Below are 22780 nucleotides of genomic sequence, written 5' to 3' on the forward strand. Positions count from 1 at the left end.
TACAGTTTTTTGACCCCCCCCCCATGGTGGCCTTGCTGCATTCTATAGCTACAGTCCATTACCTCCCCCCCCCCCCGTACCACTGATCGGTGATACCCGAAATCCACCAACCACGGCAGCTGCTGGGAACAGTTTGTAGACTCCCCTCCCCCACCTGTACCATGATACTGGAAGTCCACCAACCACAGGCAGCGCTCTCCCCCCCCCCTTCAAATCTACCATCCATTGACTCCCCCCCACCCACCCTGATCTATGAGATCTGAAATCCACCGACCCCCCGTGGCCTCTCTGTGGCCCCCCCTGTGGCCTCTCTGTGGCCCCCCCTGTGGCCTCTCTGTTCCCCACCCCCCCGTGGCCTCTCTGTTCCCCACCCCCCCGTGGCCTCTCTGTTCCCCACCCCCCCGTGGCCTCTCTGTGGCCCCCCCATCTACCATCCATCGGAAAATAGAAGACAGACAGGACAGAAGCTACACAAGTAATACAAACATCGTCCAATAAAAAAAGCCTCCCCCCCCCCCCCCCCCGGTGTAGAAGAAGCGATCCCCCGCTCTCGCTACAACACCCAATCACACGAGCCGCACACACAAGCGGTCACAGCACTTTCCTTGCGTGCAGCAATATGGAGTCAGCCGGGGGCCAAAGTGAGAGAAATGTGACTGCAAGCAGACTACCCACAATGCCCCTCTGTGGGTGTGGGGGATGGTGGCGGCGTGGTAAAGCGGTGCAGTGGTGGAGGGACGGCGGGGCCCTAGACGGACAATGACACAAAGCTGTTGTACTGCTGGATGTTCCTCTTCAGGATGTCGGAGCAGGGCCCCAGGACCCGTTCAAAGCGGGGGCGGTCCAACTTCACACATTTCAGGGGCCCACGGGCCACCACAGTGGCTGCTCGGGGCCGATTCATCAGAAGGGCAATCTCACCTGGAAGGAAGAGCAAGGTCAGTGAAGGGAGGGGCTTCAATCAGGGGGGAGGAGACATGTCATGGGAACCAGCCAATCAAATCAACTCACCAAAATAATCTGAAGGACCCAGCCGGCCGACTTCCACAAACTCCTCGTTCTCCGAGCGGCGCTGGAGCACGGCCGCAGTACCCTGAGGAGACCACCGGGAAATGTTACACCTGGAGGATTCCCCAGCACCCCAAAACAGGAGACCCCCCCCAAATCAGGAGACCCCCCAACACACCCCAACGGCCGCAGTACCCTGAGGAGACCACCGGGAAATGTTACACCTGAAGGAATCCCCAGCACCCCAAAACAGGAGACCCCCCCAAATCAGGAGACCCCCCAACACACCCCAACGGCCGCAGTACCCTGAGGAGACCACCGGGAAATGTTACACCTGAAGGAATCCCCAGCACCCCAAAACAGGAGACCCCCCCAACACAGGAGACCCCCCCCCCCCAACACCCCAACGGCCGCAGTACCCTGAGGAGACCACCGGGAAATGTTACACCTGGAGGATTCCCCAGCACCCCAAAACAGGAGACCCCCCCCAAATCAGGAGACCCCCCAACACACCCCAACGGCCGCAGTACCCTGAGGAGACCACCGGGAAATGTTACACCTGAAGGAATCCCCAGCACCCCAAAACAGGAGACCCCCCCAAATCAGGAGACCCCCCAACACACCCCAACGGCCGCAGTACCCTGAGGAGACCACCGGGAAATGTTACACCTGAAGGAATCCCCAGCACCCCAAAACAGGAGACCCCCCCAAATCAGGAGACCCCCCAACACACCCCAACGGCCGCAGTACCCTGAGGAGACCACCGGGAAATGTTACACCTGAAGGAATCCCCAGCACCCCAAAACAGGAGACCCCCCCAACACAGGAGACCCCCCCCCCCCAACACCCCAACGGCCGCAGTACCCTGAGGAGACCACCGGGAAATGTTACACCTGAAGGAATCCCCAGCACCCCAAAACAGGAGACCCCCCAACACAGGAGACCCCCCAACACAGGAGACCCCCCAACACAGGAGACCCCCCAACACAGGAGACCCCCCAACACAGGAGACACCCCAAAACAGGAGACACCCCAACACACCCCAAAACAGGAGACCCCCCCCAAATCAGGAGACCCCCCAACACACCCCAAAACAGGAAACACCCCAACACAGGAGACCCAACACCCCAACGGCCGCAGTACCCTGAGGAGACCACCGGAAAATGTTACACCTGAAGGATTCCCCAGCACCCCAAAACAGGAGACCCCCCCCAAATCAGGAGACCCCCCAACACAGGAGACACCCCAACACACCCCAAAACAGGAGACACCCCAACACAGGAGACCCAACACCCCAACGGCCGCAGTACCCTGAGGAGACCACCGGGAAATGTTACACCTGAAGGAATCCCCAGCACCCCAAATCAGGAGACCCCCCAACACAGGAGACCCAACACCCCAACGGCCGCAGTACCCTGAGGAGACCACCGGGAAATGTTACACCTGAAGGAATCCCCAGCACCCCAAAACAGGAGACCCCCCCCAAATCAGGAGACCCCCCAACACAGGAGACACCCCAACACACCCCAAAACAGGAGACACCCCAACACAGGAGACCCAACACCCCAACGGCCGCAGTACCCTGAGGGGACCACCGGGAAATGTTACACCTGAAGGAATCCCCAGCACCCCAAAACAGGAGACCCCCCCCAAAACAGGAGACCCCCCAACACACCCCAAAACAGGAGACACCCCAACACAGGAGACCCAACACCCCAACGGCCGCAGTACCCTGAGGGGACCACCGGGAAATGTTACACCTGAAGGAATCCCCAGCACCCCAAAACAGGAGACCCCCCCCAAATCAGGAGACCCCCCAACACACCCCAAAACAGGAGACACCCCAACACAGGAGACCCAACACCCCAACGGCCGCAGTACCCTGAGGAGACCACCGGGAAATGTTACACCTGAAGGAATCCCCAGCACCCCAAAACAGGAGACCCCCCCCCAAATCAGGAGACCCCCCAACACAGGAGACACCCCAACACAGGAGACCCAACACCCCAACGGCCGCAGTACCCTGAGGAGACCACCGGGAAATGTTACACCTGAAGGAATCCCCAGCACCCCAAAACAGGAGACCCCCCCCCAAAACAGGAGACCCCCCAACACAGGAGACACCCCAACACAGGAGACCCCCCCCCCCCAACGGCCGCAGTACCCTGAGGAGACCACCGGGAAATGTTACACCTGAAGGAATCCCCAGCACCCCAAAACAGGAGACCCCCCCCAAATCAGGAGACCCCCCAACACAGGAGACACCCCAACACACCCCAAAACAGGAGACACCCCAACACAGGAGACCCAACACCCCAACACACCCCAAAACAGGAGACCCCCCCCTAAATCAGGAGACCCCCCAACACACCCCAAAACAGGAGACACCCCAACACAGGAGACCCAACACCCCAACGGCCGCAGTACCCTGAGGAGACCACCGGGAAATGTTACACCTGAAGGAATCCCCAGCACCCCAAAACAGGAGACCCCCCCCAAAACAGGAGACCCCCCCAAATCAGGAGACCCCCCAACACACCCCAAAACAGGAGACACCCCAACACAGGAGACCCAACACCCCAACGGCCGCAGTACCCTGAGGAGACCACCGGGAAATGTTACACCTGAAGGAATCCCCAGCACCCCAAAACAGGAGACCCCCCCCCCAAATCAGGAGACCCCCCCAAATCAGGAGACCCCCCAACACACCCCAAAACAGGAGACACCCCAACACAGGAGACCCAACGGCCGCAGTACCCTGAGGAGACCACCGGGAAATGTTACACCTGAAGGAATCCCCAGCACCCCAAAACAGGAGACCCCCCCCAAAACAGGAGACACCCCAACACAGGAGACCCCCCCAACACAGGAGACCCCCCCCCCCCAACGGCCGCAGTACCCTGAGGAGACCACCGGGAAATGTTACACCTGAAGGATTCCCCCAGCACCCCAAAACAGGAGACCCCCCAAATCAGGAGACCCCCCCCAACACAGGAGACACCCCAACACAGGAGACCCAACGGCCGCAGTACCCTGAGGAGACCACCGGGAAATGTTACACCTGAAGGAATCCCCAGCACCCCAAAACAGGAGACCCCCCCAAATCAGGAGACCCCCCAACACAGGAGACACCCCAACACACCCCAAAACAGGAGACACCCCAACACAGGAGACCCAACACCCCAACGGCCGCAGTACCCTGAGGAGACCACCGGGAAATGTTACACCTGAAGGAATCCCCAGCACCCCAAAACAGGAGACCCCCCCCAAATCAGGAGACCCCCCAACACAGGAGACCCCCCAACACAGGAGACCCCCCAACACAGGAGACCCCCCAACACAGGAGACCCCCCCCAACACAGGAGACACCCCAACACAGGAGACCCCCCCCAACACAGGAGCCCTCCCCACACCCCAAAACAAAAAGCATCCCCCCCTAAAGAAAAGAGCCCCCCAATAATGCCTCACCTCCAGAATGATGAAGAACTCGTCCCCAGGCTCCCCCTGCACCACAATCTTCTGTCCGTCTTCAAACTGAACCGGCTCCAGAGCGTCCGCCACCGTCAGCCGTTCCCACTTGTCCAAGGACTCTGCAGGGAAGAGAAACGCGTCAGCCAATCACGGCTTGAGAAGTAGGAGGGGACGGCCAATCACGGCTTGTGACACAGGAGGGGACGGCCGATCACGGCTTGTGACACAGGAGGGGACGGCCAATCACGGCTTGTGACACAGGAGGGGACGGCTTGTGACACAGGAGGGGACGGCCGATCACGGCTTGTGACACAGGAGGGGACGGCCAATCACGGCTTGTGACACAGGAGGGGACGGCCAATCACGGCTTGTGACACAGGAGGGGACGGCCAATCACGGCTTGTGACACAGGAGGGGACGGCCGATCACGGCTTGTGACACGGGAGGGGACGGCCAATCACGGCTTGTGACACAGGAGGGGACGGCCAATCACGGCTTGTGACACAGGAGGGGACGGCCAATTACAGCTTGTGACACAGGAGGGGACGGCCGATCACGGCTTGTGACACAGGAGGGGACGGCCAATCACGGCTTGAGAAGTAGGAGGGGACGGCCGATCACGGCTTGTGACACAGGAGGGGACGGCCAATCACGGCTTGTGACACAGGAGGGGATGGCCGATCACGGCTTGTGACACAGGAGGGGCCGGCCGATCACGGCTTGTGACACAGGAGGGGACGGCCGATCACGGCTTGTGACACAGGAGGGGACGGCCGATCACGGCTTGTGACACAGGAGGGGACGGCCAATCACGGCTTGTGACACAGGAGGGGACGGCCAATCACGGCTTGTGACACAGGAGAGGACGGCCGATCACGGCTTGTGACACAGGAGGGGACGGCCGATCACGGCTTGTGACACAGGAGGGGACGGCCGATCACGGCTTGTGACACAGGAGGGGACGGCCGATCACGGCTTGTGACACAGGAGGGGACGGCCAATCACGGCTTGAGAAGTAGGAGGGGACGGCCAATCACGGCTTGTGACACAGGAGGGGACGGCCGATCACGGCTTGTGACACAGGAGGGGACGGCCAATCACGGCTTGTGACACAGGAGGGGACGGCTTGTGACACAGGAGGGGACGGCCGATCACGGCTTGTGACACAGGAGGGGACGGCCAATCACGGCTTGTGACACAGGAGGGGACGGCCAATCACGGCTTGTGACACAGGAGGGGACGGCCAATCACGGCTTGTGACACAGGAGGGGACGGCCGATCACGGCTTGTGACACGGGAGGGGACGGCCAATCACGGCTTGTGACACAGGAGGGGACGGCCAATCACGGCTTGTGACACAGGAGGGGACGGCCAATCACGGCTTGTGACACAGGAGGGGACGGCCGATCACGGCTTGTGACACAGGAGGGGACGGCCAATCACGGCTTGAGAAGTAGGAGGGGACGGCCGATCACGGCTTGTGACACAGGAGGGGACGGCCAATCACGGCTTGTGACACAGGAGGGGATGGCCGATCACGGCTTGTGACACAGGAGAGGACGGCCGATCACGGCTTGTGACACAGGAGGGGACGGCCGATCACGGCTTGTGACACAGGAGGGGACGGCCGATCACGGCTTGTGACACAGGAGGGGACGGCCGATCACGGCTTGTGACACAGGAGGGGACGGCCGATCACGGCTTGTGACACAGGAGGGGACGGCCGATCACGGCTTGTGACACAGGAGGGGATGGCCGATCACGGCTTGTGACACAGGAGGGGACGGCCGATCACGGCTTGTGACACAGGAGAGGACGGCCGATCACGGCTTGTGACACAGGAGGGGACGGCCGATCACGGCTTGTGACACAGGAGAGGACGGCCGATCACGGCTTGTGACACAGGAGGGGATGGCCGATCACGGCTTGTGACACAGGAGAGGACGGCCGATCACGGCTTGTGACACAGGAGGGGACGGCCGATCACGGCTTGTGACACAGGAGGGGACGGCCGATCACGGCTTGTGACACAGGAGGGGACGGCCGATCACGGCTTGTGACACAGGAGGGGACGGCCAATCACGGCTTGTGACACAGGAGGGGACGGCCGATCACGGCTTGTGACACAGGAGGGGACGGCCGATCACGGCTTGTGACACAGGAGGGGATGGCCGATCACGGCTTGTGACACAGGAGGGGACGGCCAATCACGGCTTGTGACACAGGAGGGGACGGCCGATCACGGCTTGTGACACAGGAGGGGACGGCCGATCACGGCTTGTGACACAGGAGGGGATGGCCGATCACGGCTTGTGACACAGGAGGGGACGGCCGATCACGGCTTGTCACACAGGAGGGGACGGCCGATCACGGCTTGTCACACAGGAGGGGACGGCCGATCACGGCTTGTCACACAGGAGGGGACGGCCGATCATGGCTTGTGACACAGGAGGGGACGGCCGATCACGGCTTGTGACACAGGAGGGGACGGCCGATCACGGCTTGTGACACAGGAGGGGACGGCCGATCATGGCTTGTGACACAGGAGGGGACGGCCGATCACGGCTTGTGACACAGGAGGGGACGGCCGATCACGGCTTGTGACACAGGAGGGGACGGCCGATCGCGGCTTGAGAAGTAGGAGGGGACGGCCGATCACGGCTTGTGACACAGGAGGGGACGGCCGATCACGGCTTGTGACACAGGAGGGGACGGCCGATCACGGCTTGTGACACAGGAGAGGACGGCCGATCACGGCTTGTGACACAGGAGGGGACGGCCGATCACGGCTTGTGACACAGGAGGGGACGGCCGATCGCGGCTTGAGAAGTAGGAGGGGACGGCCGATCACGGCTTGTGACACAGGAGGGGACGGCCAATCACGGCTTGTGACACAGGAGGGGACGGCCGATCACGGCTTGTGACACAGGAGGGGACGGCCGATCACGGCTTGTGACACAGGAGGGGACGGCTTGTGACACAGGAGGGGACGGCCGATCACTGCTTGTGACACAGGAGGGGACGGCCGATCACGGCTTGTGACACAGGAGGGGACGGCCGATCACGGCTTGTGACACAGGAGGGGACGGCTTGTGACACAGGAGGGGACGGCCGATCATGGCTTGTGACACAGGAGGGGACGGCCGATCACGGCTTGTGACACAGGAGGGGACGGCCGATCACGGCTTGTGACACAGGAGGGGACGGCCGATCATGGCTTGTGACACAGGAGGGGACGGCCGATCACGGCTTGTGACACAGGAGGGGACGGCCGATCACGGCTTGTGACACAGGAGGGGACGGCCAATCACGGCTTGTGACACAGGAGGGGACGGCCGATCACGGCTTGTGACACAGGAGGGGACGGCCGATCAGGGCTTGTGACACAGGAGGGGACGGCCAATCACGGCTTGTGACACAGGAGGGGACGGCCAATCACGGCTTGTGACACAGGAGGGGACGGCCGATCACAGAAGGGAACGACCAATCACATGCATTGCAGATCCCAGGAATGGGCGGGTCTTATGAGTAAACTATGAGGTCCGGAAATAGGTCACACCCACCAGGAAGAGAAGTACTGCCCATGGGGAGGAGCCAAGCACTCACCTAGGATGGAGACTTTGGTGAGGAATTCTTCGTACATCTTGCGCTTGCGCAGCGTGCTCCCCTGAAAGAGAAGCGGGGGGGGGAGGGGTCAGGTGTGTGGCGTTGGGTGGACCCCATTATTTGCCCCCCACGGTGCGGATATTTACCATGAGGATCCTCCGGTAACTGTCCCGGTCAATTCCCCACAACTTCACGTTGGTTTTGGCTCTCACGGTGGCGGCTCTCGGTGTTCCATAAATCAGAGCCAATTCTCCGAAACTCCCGCCCTCCCCGATGCTCGTCATCCACTCGTTATTCACATACACCTGGAAGATCGAGATACTCAGTACACCTCCCCCATACACCTGGAAGACTCAATACACCTCCCCCATACACCTGGAAGATCGGGGATACTCAGTACACCTCCCCCATACACCTCCCCCATACACCTGGAAGATCGGGAATACACCTCCCCCATAGACCTGGAAGACTCAGTACACCTCCCCCATACACCTGGAAGACTCAATACACCTCCCCCATACACCTGGAAGATCGGGATACTCAGTACACCTCCCCCATACACCTGGAAGACTCAATACACCTCCCCCATACACCTGGAAGATCGGGAATACACCTCCCCCATAGACCTGGAAGACTCAGTACACCTCCCCCATACACCTGGAAGATCGGGAATACACCTCCCCCATAGACCTGGAAGACTCAGTACACCTCCCCCATACACCTGGAAGATCGGGAATACACCTCCCCCATACACCTGGAAGATCGGGGATACTCACATCCATCTCCCCCTGGTCGATCACGTAGAAGTTATCACCTTCATCACCTGCAAGAAAAAAAAAACACAAAACGGTTACAATGGCCGCCGGGGAACCTCCCCGATCTTCCCCATCACTGACTCCTCCCCCCGGAGAGAAGAACCAATCACACTCACCTTGCTGTATGACCGTTTCCCCGGCGATGTAGGTGACAGAGAACATCGCATCGAAGATATCACTGGAAGAGAGAAAACATTATGTACACCGAGGACCTTCCATGCCCCCCCCCCCCGGTACACCGAGGACCTTCCATGCCCCCCCCCCGGGTACACCGAGGACCTTCCATGCCCCCCCCCCCCGGGTACACCGAGGACCTTCCATGCCCCCCCCCCCGGGTACACCAAAGACGTTCCATGACCCCCCCCCGGGTACACCGAGGACCTTCCATGCCCCCCCCCTCCGGGTACACCGAGGACCTTCCATGCCCCCCCCCCCCGGGTACACCGAGGACCTTCCATGCCCCCCCCCCCCGGGTACACCAAAGACGTTCCATGACCCCCCCCCCCGTACACCGAGGACCTTCCATGACCCCCCCCCCCCGGTACACCGAGGCCCTTCCCTGCCCCCCCCCCGGGTACACCGAGGACCTTCCATGCCCCCCCCCCCCGGGTACACCGAGGACCTTCCATGCCCCCCCCCCCCGGGTACACCAAAGACGTTCCATGACCCCCCCCCCCGGGTACACCGAGGACCTTCCATGCCCCCCCCCCCCGGTACACCGAGGACCTTCCATGCCCCCCCCCCGGGTACACCGAGGACCTTCCATGCCCCCCCCCCCCCGGTACACCGAGGACCTTCCATGCCCCCCCCCCCCCGGTACACCGAGGACCTTCCATGCCCCCCCCCTCCGGGTACACCGAGGACCTTCCATGCCCCCCCCCCGAGTACACCGAGGACCTTCCATGCCCCCCCTGGGTACACCGAGGACCTTCCATGCCCCCCCCCCCCGGGTACACCGAGGACCTTCCATGCCCCCCCCGGGTACACCAAAGACGTTCCATGACCACCCCCCCAGGTACACCGAGGACCTTCCATGCCCCCCCCCCCGGGTACACCGAGGACCTTCCATGCCCCCCCCGGGTACACCGAGGACCTTCCATGACCACCCCCCCCGGGTACACCGAGGACCTTCCATGCCCCCCCCCGGGTACACCGAGGACCTTCCATGCCCCCCCCCTCCGGGTACACAGAGGACCTTCCATGCCCCCCCGGGTACACCGAGGACCTTCCATGCCCCCCCCCAGGGTACACCGAGGACCTTCCATGACCCCCCCCGCGGGTACACCGAGGACCTTCCATCAATGACCCCCACCCCGGGTACACCGAGGACCTTCCATGACCCCACCCCCCGGGTACACCGAGGACCTTCCATGCTCCTTCCATGACCGCCCCCCCCTCCGGGTACACAGAGGACCTTCCATGGCCGCCGCCCCCCCCGGGTACACAGAGGACCTTCCATGACGCCCCCCCTCGGGGTACACCGAGGACCTTCCATGCCCCCCCCCCCGGGTACACCGAGGACCTTCCATGCCCCCCCCCCCCCGGGTACACCGCGGACCTTCCATGACCCCCCCCCCCCCCGAGTACAACGAGGACCTTCCATGACCGCCCCCCCCGAGTACACCGAGGACCTTCCATGCCCGCCCCCCCCTCCGGGTACACCGAGGACCTTCCATGACCGCCCCCCCTCCGGGTACACCGAGGACCTTCCATGCCCCCCCGGGTACACTGAGGACCTTCCATGCCCCCCCCCCCCCCCCGGGTATGAGGATGGGGGGAGGGGGATGGTTACGGATGACACAGAGAAGGCAACTGTACTAAATACCACCTTCTTCTCCTCAGTCTTCACACAGGAAGAGGAGGGGGATACCGACCAATAGTATTGTTAGTGACACATCACAGGACACACCCTCGTGGTAGCAGAGTCCGGAGTGAAGGAAAGACTAGATAAACTTCATACAAATAAATCACTGGATGGATTACACCCGAGAGTTCTCAGAGAACTCAGTCCGGTTATAGTCAGACCATTGATCCCGGGGAACTACAGGCCAGTCAGCCTAACATCACTAGTTGGTAAATTATTGGAGGGGATGATCAGGGACTATATCCAAAAATGTAGAAATTTTACAGAAAGACCTGAATAAAATAATGGGGGGGGGAGGGGGAGGTCCACCCCAACTACATGGCAAATGAGGAGAAATGTAAAGTAGTGCACTTGGGGCAAAAAACATAAAAGGTAACCTACTGATTGGGGGAGAACATCTGGGGGGAGGCCAAGGATGGAGAAGCATCAGGGGGGAGGCCAAGGATGGAGAAGCATCTGGGGGGAAGGCCAAGGATGGAGAAGCATCGGGGGGGGGGGCCCCCCCCAAGGATGGAGAAGCATCGGGGGGGGGCCCCCCCCCAAGGATGGAGAAGCATCGGGGGGGGGGGCCCAAGGATGGAGAAGCATTGAGGGGAGGCCAAGGATGGAGAAGCATCGGGGGGAGGCCAGGGATGGAGAAGCATCGGGGGGGGGGGGGGGGCCCCCCCCAAGGATGGAGAAGCATCGGGGGGGGCCCCCCCCCCCAAGGATGGAGAAGCATCGGGGGGGGGGGGCCCCAAAGATGGAGAAGCATTGAGGGGAGGCCAGGGATGGAGAAGCATCGGGGGGGAGGCCAAGGATGGAGAAGCATCGGGGGGGGGGGGGAGGCCAGGGATGGAGAAGCATCGGGGGGGAGGCCAAGGATGGAGAAGCATCGGGGGGGGGGGGGGGAGGCCAAGGATGGAGAAGCATCGGGGGGAGGCCAAGGATGGAGAAGCATCGGGGGGGGGGGGAAACAAAGAATGGAGAAGGGGATATACTTCAGAGATAGAACGATAATCCCACCACTTTATAAAAGTCTGGTCCGGCCGCACCTGGAGTATGCCGTGCAGTTGTGGGCACCAGTCCTCAGGAAGGATGTACTGGAACTGGAGAGAGTCCAAAGAAGGACAACAAAGAGAATAAAGGGTCCAGAGGATATAAATTATGAGGAAACACAAAATCTATTCTCGCTGGAGAAGAGATTTACAAATATCTCAATGGTGACCCCCAGCAAAGGAAAAAATCGATTCCGTCTCGAGGAGCCACACAATGAGATTGGAGAAGTGATATAACCTTAAACTACACAGGGGGTTCCTCACTGTCAGGGCAATAAGGATGTGGAACTCTCTTCCACAATTGGTGTTGGCAGCGAGGAGTATGGATAGTTTTAAGAGACTCTTGGATGTGCATCTTAAGGAACACAACATACAGGGATTTGTCTGTATTCAACCTCATCTACTACGATACTCTGGGCGGGGCCGTGTATTGTAAGATCTTGGAGGAGAACTGTAACGGTCAGGGGTTAACGCCGTTTACAATATTCCATTCCACCAACCCACGACAGCTTATCGACACTCCACAATCCAGCAGACGAACACGACCCATACAGATTCCCCAGAAACGAGGCACACAGCTCTGTTCTCTGGTTCCAAACGAATAGACACTTTAATGGGAAAACCAGGCTTCTTAGATACACCAAAAAGAATACTTGCAGTAATCAGATGGACAATGACCCACTCCACCCACAACATCATACAATGACACAACTCCACCCACAACATCATACAATGGATACCAACGAGCCTCCAATACACATTTATTTAGTAAACATCTGACCTTTAGACTGTGCTAACTCACAACACACGTTATCATCAATAGAACTTCACACAATACAGTGTCAATTAGCATCACACAATGGAAGGTCTTTAGGAGCCAGACTAAGGTTAGTTTACATGAAAGTAGCAGACTTATTACCCCCTTAACAGTCTGTGTTCCCACATTGAATGAATCACTCTTCTATTGACCGGTTGGGTTTAGAATCAACTTGTCAATATATGAATTTGCTTTATATTCTGTCTACCTAATTTATTTTAGCTGAGGAGTGTATTTATATGTACCTTGTTGCAGGCGCCTTGTGGGTTGCCGCAGGTCTTCTCCAGCCCTTGGATGAGGAGTCCTCCTGCCCATACAGTGAGGCTCCTGGGGTTGCCGCAGGTCTTCTCCAGCCCTTGGATGAGGAGTCCTCCTGCCCATACAGTGAGGCTCCTGGGGCTGCCGCAGGTCTTCTTCAGCCCTTGGATGAGGAGTCCTCCTGCCCATACAGTGAGGCTCCTGGGGTTGCCGCAGGTCTTCTCCAGCCCTTGGATGAGGAGTCCTCCTGCCCATACAGTGAGGCTCCTGGGGCTGCCGCAGGTCTTCTCCAGCCCTTGGATGAGGAGTCCTCCTGCCCATACAGTGAGGCTCCTGGGGTTGCCGCAGGTCTTCTCCAGCCCTTGGATGAGGAGTCCTCCTGCCCATACAGTGAGGCTCCTGGGGCTGCCGCAGGTCTTCTCCAGCCCTTGGATGAGGAGTCCTCCTGCCCATACAGTGAGGCTCCTGGGGCTGCCGCAGGTCTTCTTCAGCCCTTGGATGAGGAGTCCTCCTGCCCATACAGTGAGGCTCCTGGGGCTGCCGCAGGTCTTCTCCAGCCCTTGGATGAGGAGTCCTCCTGCCCATACAGTGAGGCTCCTGGGGCTGCCGCAGGTCTTCTCCAGCCCTTGGATGAGGAGTCCTCCTGCCCATACAGTGAGGCTCCTGGGGCTGCCGCAGGTCTTCTCCAGCCCTTGGATGAGGAGTCCTCCTGCCCATACAGTGAGGCTCCTGGGGCTGCCGCAGGTCTTCTCCAGCCCTTGGATGAGGAGTCCTCCTGCCCATACAGTGAGGCTCCTGGGGCTGCCGCAGGTCTTCTCCAGCCCTTGGATGAGGAGTCCTCCTGCCCATACAGTGAGGCTCCTGGGGCTGCCGCAGGTCTTCTCCAGCCCTTGGATGAGGAGTCCTCCTGCCCATACAGTGAGGCTCCTGGGGTTGCCGCAGGTCTTCTCCAGCCCTTGGATGAGGAGTCCTCCTGCCCATAGAGTGAGGCTCCTGGGGCTGCCGCAGGTCTTCTCTAGCCCTTGGATGAGGAGTCCTCCTGCCCATAGAGTGAGGCTCCTGGGGCTGCCGCAGGTCTTCTCTAGCCCTTGGATGAGGAGTCCTCCTGCCCATACAGTGAGGCTCCTGGGGCTGCCGCAGGTCTTCTCCAGCCCTTGGATGAGGAGTCCTCCTGCCCATACAGTGAGGCTCCTGGGGCTGCCGCAGGTCTTCTCCAGCCCTTGGATGAGGAGTCCTCCTGTCCATACAGTGAGGCTCCTGGGGCTGCCGCAGGTCTTCTCCAGCCCTTGGATGAGGAGTCCTCCTGTCCATACAGTGAGGCTCCTGGGGCTGCCGCAGGTCTTCTCCAGCCCTTGGATGAGGAGTCCTCCTGCCCATACAGTGAGGCTCCTGGGGCTGCCGCAGGTCTTCTCCAGCCCTTGGATGAGGAGTCCTCCTGTCCATACAGTGAGGCTCCTGGGGCTGCCGCAGGTCTTCTCCAGCCCTTGGATGAGGAGTCCTCCTGCCCATACAGTGAGGCTCCTGGGGCTGCCGCAGGTCTTCTCCAGCCCTTGGATGAGGAGTCCTCCTGCCCATACAGTGAGGCTCCTGGGGCTGCCGCAGGTCTTCTCCAGCCCTTGGATGAGGAGTCCTCCTGTCCATACAGTGAGGCTCCTGGGGCTGCCGCAGGTCTTCTCCAGCCCTTGGATGAGGAGTCCTCCTGCCCATACAGTGAGGCTCCTGGGGCTGCCGCAGGTCTTCTCCAGCCCTTGGATGAGGAGTCCTCCTGCCCATACAGTGAGGCTCCTGGGGCTGCCGCAGGTCTTCTCCAGCCCTTGGATGAGGAGTCCTCCTGCCCATACAGTGAGGCTCCTGGGGCTGCCGCAGGTCTTCTCCAGCCCTTGGATGAGGAGTCCTCCTGCCCATACAGTGAGGCTCCTGGGGCTGCCGCAGGTCTTCTCCAGCCCTTGGATGAGGAGTCCTCCTGCCCATACAGTGAGGCTCCTGGGGCTGCCGCAGGTCTTCTCCAGCCCTTGGATGAGGAGTCCTCCTGCCCATACAGTGAGGATCCTGGGGTTGCCGCAGGTCTTCTCCAGCCCTTGGATGAGGAGTCCTCCTGTCCATACAGTGAGGTTCCTGGGGCTGCCGCAGGTCTTCTCCAGCCCTTGGATGAGGAGTCCTCCTGTCCATACAGTGAGGCTCCTGGGGCTGCCGCAGGTCTTCTCCAGCCCTTGGATGAGGAGTCCTCCTGTCCATACAGTGAGGCTCCTGGGGCTGCCGCAGGTCTTCTCCAGCCCTTGGATGAGGAGTCCTCCTGTCCATACAGTGAGGCTCCTGGGGTTGCCGCAGGTCTTCTCCAGCCCTTGGATGAGGAGTCCTCCTGTCCATACAGTGAGGCTCCTGGGGCTGCCGCAGGTCTTCTCCAGCCCTTGGATGAGGAGTCCTCCTATCCATACAGTTTTAGTTATTCTTTATGGCCTGGATTCAAGAAGCAATTACGCCTGTGTAACCATAGGTTACACAGCGCAATTGCTTACTTGCCCCGGCGTAACGAATGCTCCCGATTCAGGAACCTCGTTACGCCGACTGCAGCCTAAGATATGCGCGGCATAAGGCTCTTATGCCCGCATATCATAGGCTGCATTCTTGCGATGGCTGCTAGGTGGCGTTCCCGTTGTGCTCAGCGTATAGTACGCAAATTGCATACTAACGCCGATTCACAACGTTGCGCGAGCCCTGCGTACGCAGTTTACGTCGTTTCCGTATGTATTCCCGTCGTTCCCGCGTCGCGAAATTTCAAATTTACGTAGTTTGCGTAAGTGATTCGTGAATGGCGCTGGACGCCATTCGCGTTCACTTTGACGCAAATGACGTCCTTGCGACGTCATTTGCCGCAATGCACGTCGGGAAAGTTTCCCGACGGAGCACGCGCTCTACGATCGGCGCGGGAACGCGCCTAATTTAAATGGTTCCCGCCCCCTACGGGATCATTTAAATATTGCGCGCTTACGCCGGGCATTTTGCCGGAGCGCACACGCAATTTACGGAGCTACTGCTCCGTGAATCATGGGCAGCGCAGTAAATTTGCGGGGGCGCAGGGCAAAAACGTTGCCCTGCGCCTCCGCAAAAAAAGCGCAAATGTACCTGAATCTACCCCTATGTGTTTGCCATGAGCAGTTATGGCCGACAAGTGGAATGCAAGAGAGGCATTTGCGCACTTTCTAGCCATCACCGGGTGACCATTGGTTCTGGTCAGAGACGATGGGGTTTAAATGTTTTTTATACATATTTTTCATTCATTTTTTATTAATAAATAATAAACATAATTGTTTTTATCCACTCCCTTCGTTTATTATTCATTAGGCGGAGGTTGATACCTTGGGTACAATAACGCTCAAAGGGAGAAAAATATTTTAATGTTATTGGCCGTTTTTTGGATCAGTTTGCCCTTTTCCATACATCTGGCAATGTTGCGCTAGTGCTCAATTCCCTTTGTACACAGCGCTTTTTCCAGCAGTTAAGATGGTGGGAGTACAGCGGAGTGCGATCCACATCGAGGCTGCATCATGTGACTTTTATATAAATGCGGTGATTCAGAACGCCGCCTGTATCCCGTGACCACGTCCCTTCGAGACGAAACGTAGGGAGGCGACGTTCTGACGTCACTGCGCATTGTGATTGAACCCGGGAGATACGGGCGTTTGTTTTAGAGCTGGCCGGCTTGATGTTTACTGGATGCCTTGACTGATTGAATTTGATGTAAGTGAATACCCTTTTATTCTTATATAAACGCGAGGATTTTACTCTTGTATTGCATATAAGTACCTTGGGTGGCTGAGATGATCGATTGTTTTTGAGCGCTCTGAGTGGGAACACCTGTTTGAATCACATCATTACATGCTGTATTTGGTCTCCTTAAACAGAGACCAATACATTTCGGTAAGAGGCAGAGAACAGAGACCAATACATTTCGGTAAGAGGCAGAGAACAGAGACCAATACATTTCGGTAAGAGGCAGAGTGTGTCTTTGGTGGAAGTGCCTTTCTCATCACCTTTTCATTGATCCTGCACTGGGGACATCTTTATTATCAATCTTCTTCATGGTGGACTTTTTGCTCACTTATAAGACTTATTCACTAAATATTTGTTATATACTTTTTTTCCTCAAGAGTTTTATGTTGTTTTTCACTAAAGTACTATATATATTTTTCACTGATACATATGTCACAGCATACTGCATATGGTGCCATTTATTTTGATATTAGTTGCTTTGCAGATAGCTTGTCATATATATTAGCGCGATCTGCTTTCTGTTTTTTGTATGCCGTTATAAGAACCTTCTACCCAAAACACACGGCCAAGGCAACAAGGGAGGGGCTCAAGAAGGAAGCAGCTCCTAAGGGGGGGGGAGGAAGCAGCTCCTAGAGAGGGGGGGGGGGGAACCGGCTCCTATTTCTCTGTCCGGTTTTATCTCACTGAAAAAAAGATAAGAGGATTGCTCAGAGCTGAATAACTCTTTGTGGCAAAACTGGGCACAGATGACATGAAATCCTACACTGTACAAGGTGGAACCCTTAATCAAAAAAAATAAAAAATTTATAATAAATAATAATAATAATAATAATCCACTTTAAGGATTTAGAGAAAATCCCTCCTGAGATGTGTGGAGTCCTGATCACCAACTACAAGAAACGTCTGACCTCTGTGCTTCCCAACAAGGAACCTCCCCCAACTACTAAGGACCCTCCCCCAACTACTAAGGGACCTCCCCAACTACAAGAAACGTCTGACCTCTGTGCTTCCCAACAAGGGACCTCCCCCAACTACTAAGGACCCTCCCCCAACTACTAAGGGACCTCCCCAACTACAAGAAACGTCTGACCTCTGTGCTTCCCAACAAGGGACCTCCCCCAGCTACTAAGGGACCTCCCCCAACTACAAGAAACGTCTGACCTCTGTGCTTCCCAACAAGGGACCTCCCCCAACTACTAAGGGACCTCCCCCAACTACTAAGGGACCTCCCCCAACTACAAGAAACGTCTGACCTCTGTGCTTCCCAACAAGGAACCTCCCCCAACTACTAAGGACCCTCCCCCAACTACTAAGGGGCCTTCCCCAACTACTAAGGAACCTCCCCCAACTACTAAGGGACCTCCCCCAACTACAAGAAACGTCTGACCTCTGTGCTTCCCAACAAGGGACCTCCCCCAACTTCTAAGGGACCTCCCCCAACTACTAAGGGACCTCCGCCAACTACAAGAAACGTCTGACCTCTGTGCTTCCCAACAAGGGACCTCCCCCAACTACTAAGGGACCTCCCCCAACTACAAGAAACGTCTGACCTCTGTGCTTCCCAACAAGGGACCTCCCCCAACTACTAAGGGACCTCCCCCAACTACTAAGGGACCTCCCCCAACTACAAGAAACGTCTGACCTCTGTGCTTCCCAACAAGGGACCTCCCCCAACTACTAAGGACCCTCCCCCAACTACTAAGGGACCTCCCCAACTACAAGAAACGTCTGACCTCTGTGCTTCCCAACAAGGGACCTCCCCCAGCTACTAAGGGACCTCCCCCAACTACAAGAAACGTCTGACCTCTGTGCTTCCCAACAAGGGACCTCCCCCAACTACTAAGGGACCTCCCCAACTACTAAGGGACCTCCCCCAACTACAAGAAACGTCTGACCTCTGTGCTTCCCAACAAGGAACCTCCCCCAACTACTAAGGACCCTCCCCCAACTACTAAGGGACCTCCCCAACTACAAGAAACGTCTGACCTCTGTGCTTCCCAACAAGGGACCTCCCCCAACTTCTAAGGGACCTCCCCCAACTACTAAGGGACCTCCGCCAACTACAAGAAACGTCTGACCTCTGTGCTTCCCAACAAGGGACCTCCCCCAACTACTAAGGGACCTCCCCCAACTACAAGAAACGTCTGACCTCTGTGCTTACCAACAAGGGACCTCCCCCAACTACTAAGGGACCTCCCCCAACTACTAAGGGACCTCCCCCAACTACAAGAAACGTCTGACCTCTGTGCTTCCCAACAAGGGACCTCCCCCAACTACTAAGGGACCTCCGCCAACTACAAGAAACGTCTGACCTCTGTGCTTCCCAACAAGGGACCTCCCCCAACTACTAAGGGACCTCCCCCAACTACAAGAAACGTCTGACCTCTGTGCTTCCCAACAAGGGACCTCCCCCAACTACTAAGGGACCTCCCCCAACTACTAAGGGACCTCCCCCAACTACAAGAAACGTCTGACCTCTGTGCTTCCCAACAAGGGACCTCCCCCAACTTCTAAGGGACCTCCCCCAACTACTAAGGGACCTCCGCCAACTACAAGAAACGTCTGACCTCTGTGCTTCCCAACAAGGGACCTCCCCCAGCTACTAAGGGACCTCCCCCAACTACAAGAAACGTCTGACCTCTGTGCTTCCCAACAAGGAACCTTCCCCAACTACTAAGGAACCTCCCCCAACTACTAAGGAACCTCCCCCAACTACTAAGTAACCTCCCCCCAACTACAAGAAACGTCTGACCTCTGTGCTTCCCAACAAGGAACCTCCCCCAACTACTAAGGAACCTCCCCCAACTACTAAGGAACCTCCCCCAACTACTAAGGAACCTCCCCCAACTACTAAGGGGGTCAAATACTTATTCTCCTCCATGTATAACATTTGTATTATGTGATCTCTCTGGAGTTTTGGTTGATCTTCTGTCTCCTATGAGAGAAATTATAGACCCTTCATTTCTATGTAACGATCTGCAGGGGAGACAATCTGTATTTCCCCTCCCCCTCTGTATAATACCCCCCCCATAATGAAGGGTCGGGGGAGGGTGGGTGGACCCCCCCATAATGAAGGGTCGGGGGATGGGTGGACCCCCCCATAATGAAGGGTCGGGGGATGGGTGGACCCCCCATAATGAAGGGTCGGGGGAGAGGGTGGACCCCCCATAATGAAGGGTCGGGGGAGAGGGTGGACCCCCCATAATGAAGGGTCGGGGGAGGGGGTGGACCCCCCATAATGAAGGGTCAGGGGATCTTCTCACCTTCTCTCGTTATCATCCAGATGAGCGAACAGAACGTTCTTCTCGATTGCCTTGGCCAGAGCCGCCATTGTTTTGTAGTCTTTGGGAATGACCTACAAGAGACCAAAACACATTCAAATCAGAGTTCAGTAGCGAGTCACCCCCAACCACACCCCGGGACTTCCTGAGCCCCCCTCCCCCAACCACATCCCGGGATTTCCAGAGCCCCCCTCCCCCCAACCACACCCCGGGACTTCCTGAGCCCCCTCCCCCCAATATCCCGGGACTTCCTGAGCCCCCCTCCCCCAACCACATCCCGGGATTTCCAGAGCCCCCCTCCCCCCAACCACACCCCGGGACTTCCTGAGCCCCCTCCCCCCAACCACACCCCGGGACTTCCTGAGCCCCCTCCCCCCAACCACACCCCGATATCCCGGGACTTCCTGAGCCCCCCTCCCCCAACCACATCCCGGGATTTCCAGAGCCCCCCCTCCCCCCCAACCACACCCCGGGACTTCCTGAGCCCCCCTCCCCCAACCACATCCCGGGATTTCCAGAGCCCCCCTCCCCCCAACCACACCCCGGGACTTCCTGAGCCCCCTCCCCCCAATATCCCGGGACTTCCTGAGCCCCCCTCCCCCAACCACACCCCGGGACTTCCTGAGCCCCCCTCCCCCAACCACATCCCGGGATTTCCAGAGCCCCCCTCCCCCCAACCACACCCCGGGACTTCCTGAGCCCCCTCCCCCCAACCACACCCCGGGACTTCCTGAGCCCCCTCCCCCCAACCACACCCCGATATCCCGGGACTTCCTGAGCCCCCCTCCCCCAACCACATCCCGGGATTTCCAGAGCCCCCCTCCCCCCAATATCCCGGGACTTCCTGAGCCCCCCTCCCCCAACCACACCCCGGGACTTCCTGAGCCCCCCTCCCCCAACCACATCCCGGGATTTCCAGAGCCCCCCTCCCCCAACCACACCCCGGGACTTCCTGAGCCCCCTCCCCCCAACCACACCCCGATATCCCGGGATTTCCTGAGCCCCCCTCCCCCCAACCACACCCCGGGACTTCCTGAGCCCCCCTCCCCCCAACCACACCCGGGACTTCCTGAGCCCCCCAACCACACCCCGATATCCCGGGATTTCCTGAGCCCCCCCTCCCCCTCAACCACACCCCGGGACTTCCTGAGCCCCCTCCCCCCAACCACACCCCGATATCCCGGGACTTCCTGAGCCCCCCAACCCCACCCCGGGACTTCCTGAGCCCCCCTCCCCCCAACCACACCCCGATATCCCGGGACTTCCTGAGCCCCCCTCCCCCAACCACATCCCGGGATTTCCAGAGCCCCCCTCCCCCCAACCACACCCCGGGACTTCCTGAGCCCCCTCCCCCCAACCACACCCCGATATCCCGGGATTTCCTGAGCCCCCCTCCCCCAACCACACCCCGGGACTTCCTGAGCCCCCCTCCCCCCAACCACACCCCGATATCCCGGGATTTCCTGAGCCCCCCCTCCCCCTCAACCACACCCCGGGACTTCCTGAGCCCCCTCCCCCCAACCACACCCCGATATCCCGGGACTTCCTGAGCCCCCCAACCCCACCCCGGGACTTCCTGAGCCCCCCTCCCCCCAACCACATCCCGGGACTTCCTGAGCCCCCCTCCCCCAACCACACTCCGGGATTTCCTGAGCCCCCCAACCACATCCCGGGATTTCCTGAGCCCCCCTCCCCCCAACCACACCCCGGGATTTCCTGAGCCCCCCAACCACACCCCGGGATTTCCTGAGCCCCCCAACCACACCCCGGGATTTCCTGAGCCCCCCAACCACACCCCGGGATTTCCTAAGCCCCCTCCCCCCAACCACACCCCGATATCCCGGGATTTCCTGAGCCCCCCCTCCCCCCAACCACACCCCGGGATTTCCTGAGCCCCCCTCCCCCCAACCACACCCCGGGATTTCCTGAGCCCCCCTCCCCCCAACCACACCCCGGGATTTCCTGAGCCCCCCCAACCACACCCCAGGAACGCAGCGTCACCATTGCCAGGAACGCACCCGCCATTGCCAGGAATGTAGCGTCACCATTGCCAGGAACGCAGCGTCACCATTGCCAGGAACGCAGCGTCACCATTGCCAGGAACGCCCCGCCATTGCCAGGAATGTAGCGTCGCCATTGCCAGGAACGCAGCGTCACCATTGCCAGGAACGCCCCGCCATTGCCAGGAACGCAGCGTCACCATTGCCAGGAACGCACCCGCCATTGCCAGGAACGCACCCGCCATTGCCAGGAACGCCCCGCCATTGCCAGGAATGTAGCGTCACCATTGCCAGGAACGCCCCCGCCATTGCCAGGAACGTAGCGTCACCATTGCCAGGAACGCCCCGCCATTGCCAGGAACGCAGCGTCACCATTGCCAGGAACGCACCCGCCATTGCCAGGAACGCACCCGCCATTGCCAGGAACGCCCCGCCATTGCCAGGAATGTAGCGTCACCATTGCCAGGAACGTACCCGCCATTGCCAGGAACGTAGCGTCACCATTGCCAGGAACGCACCCGCCATTGCCAGGAATGTAGCGTCACCATTGCCAGGAATGCACCCGCCATTGCCAGGAATGTACCCGCCATTGCCAGGAACGTACCCGCCATTGCCAGGAATGTAGCGTCACCATTGCCAGGAACGCGCGTCACCATTGTCAGGAACGCACCCGCCATTGCCAGGAACGCACCCGCCATTGCCAGGAATGTAGCGTCACCATTGTCAGGAACGCACCCGCCATTGCCAGGAATGTAGCGTCACCATTGCCAGGAACGCACCCACCATTGCCAGGAACGCACCCACCATTGCCAGGAACGTAGCGTCACCATTGCCAGGAACGCACCCGCCATT

General features: G+C 59.0%; 1 protein-coding gene across 1 annotated transcript; it reads right to left on the reverse strand.

Annotated features, from left to right (window-relative positions):
• Positions 1-389: 389 nt before the first annotated feature.
• Positions 390-20028, reverse strand: LOC120923202 (cAMP-dependent protein kinase type I-alpha regulatory subunit). The gene is made up of 8 exons (XM_040334914.1): positions 19911-20028; positions 9017-9078; positions 8862-8908; positions 8232-8390; positions 8086-8146; positions 4477-4598; positions 1012-1093; positions 390-921 (listed from the first exon to the last, which is right to left on the reverse strand). The coding sequence occupies exons 1-8, from the start codon at positions 19976-19978 to the stop codon at positions 749-751; spliced, it is 774 nt and encodes a 257-aa protein (XP_040190848.1). The 5' UTR covers positions 19979-20028; the 3' UTR covers positions 390-748.
• Between the last annotated feature and the right edge of the window lie 2752 nt (positions 20029-22780).

The sequence above is a fragment of the Rana temporaria genome, unplaced genomic scaffold (assembly GCF_905171775.1).
Source record: "Rana temporaria unplaced genomic scaffold, aRanTem1.1, whole genome shotgun sequence".
Classification (NCBI taxonomy): domain Eukaryota; kingdom Metazoa; phylum Chordata; class Amphibia; order Anura; family Ranidae; genus Rana; species Rana temporaria.

Bases quoted from the DNA above. Each gene is read 5' to 3' on its own strand.
- LOC120923202 (XM_040334914.1), bottom strand. From the start codon at position 19,978: ATGGCGGCTCTGGCCAAGGCAATCGAGAAGAACGTTCTGTTCGCTCAT. The intron at 9,079-19,910 runs GTGAGAAGATCC...TCTCTCTTCCAG, and splicing joins CTGGATGATAACGAGAGAAG to TGATATCTTCGATGCGATGT. The intron at 922-1,011 runs GTGAGTTGATTT...TCTTCCTTCCAG, and splicing joins GGGTCCTTCAGATTATTTTG to GTGAGATTGCCCTTCTGATG.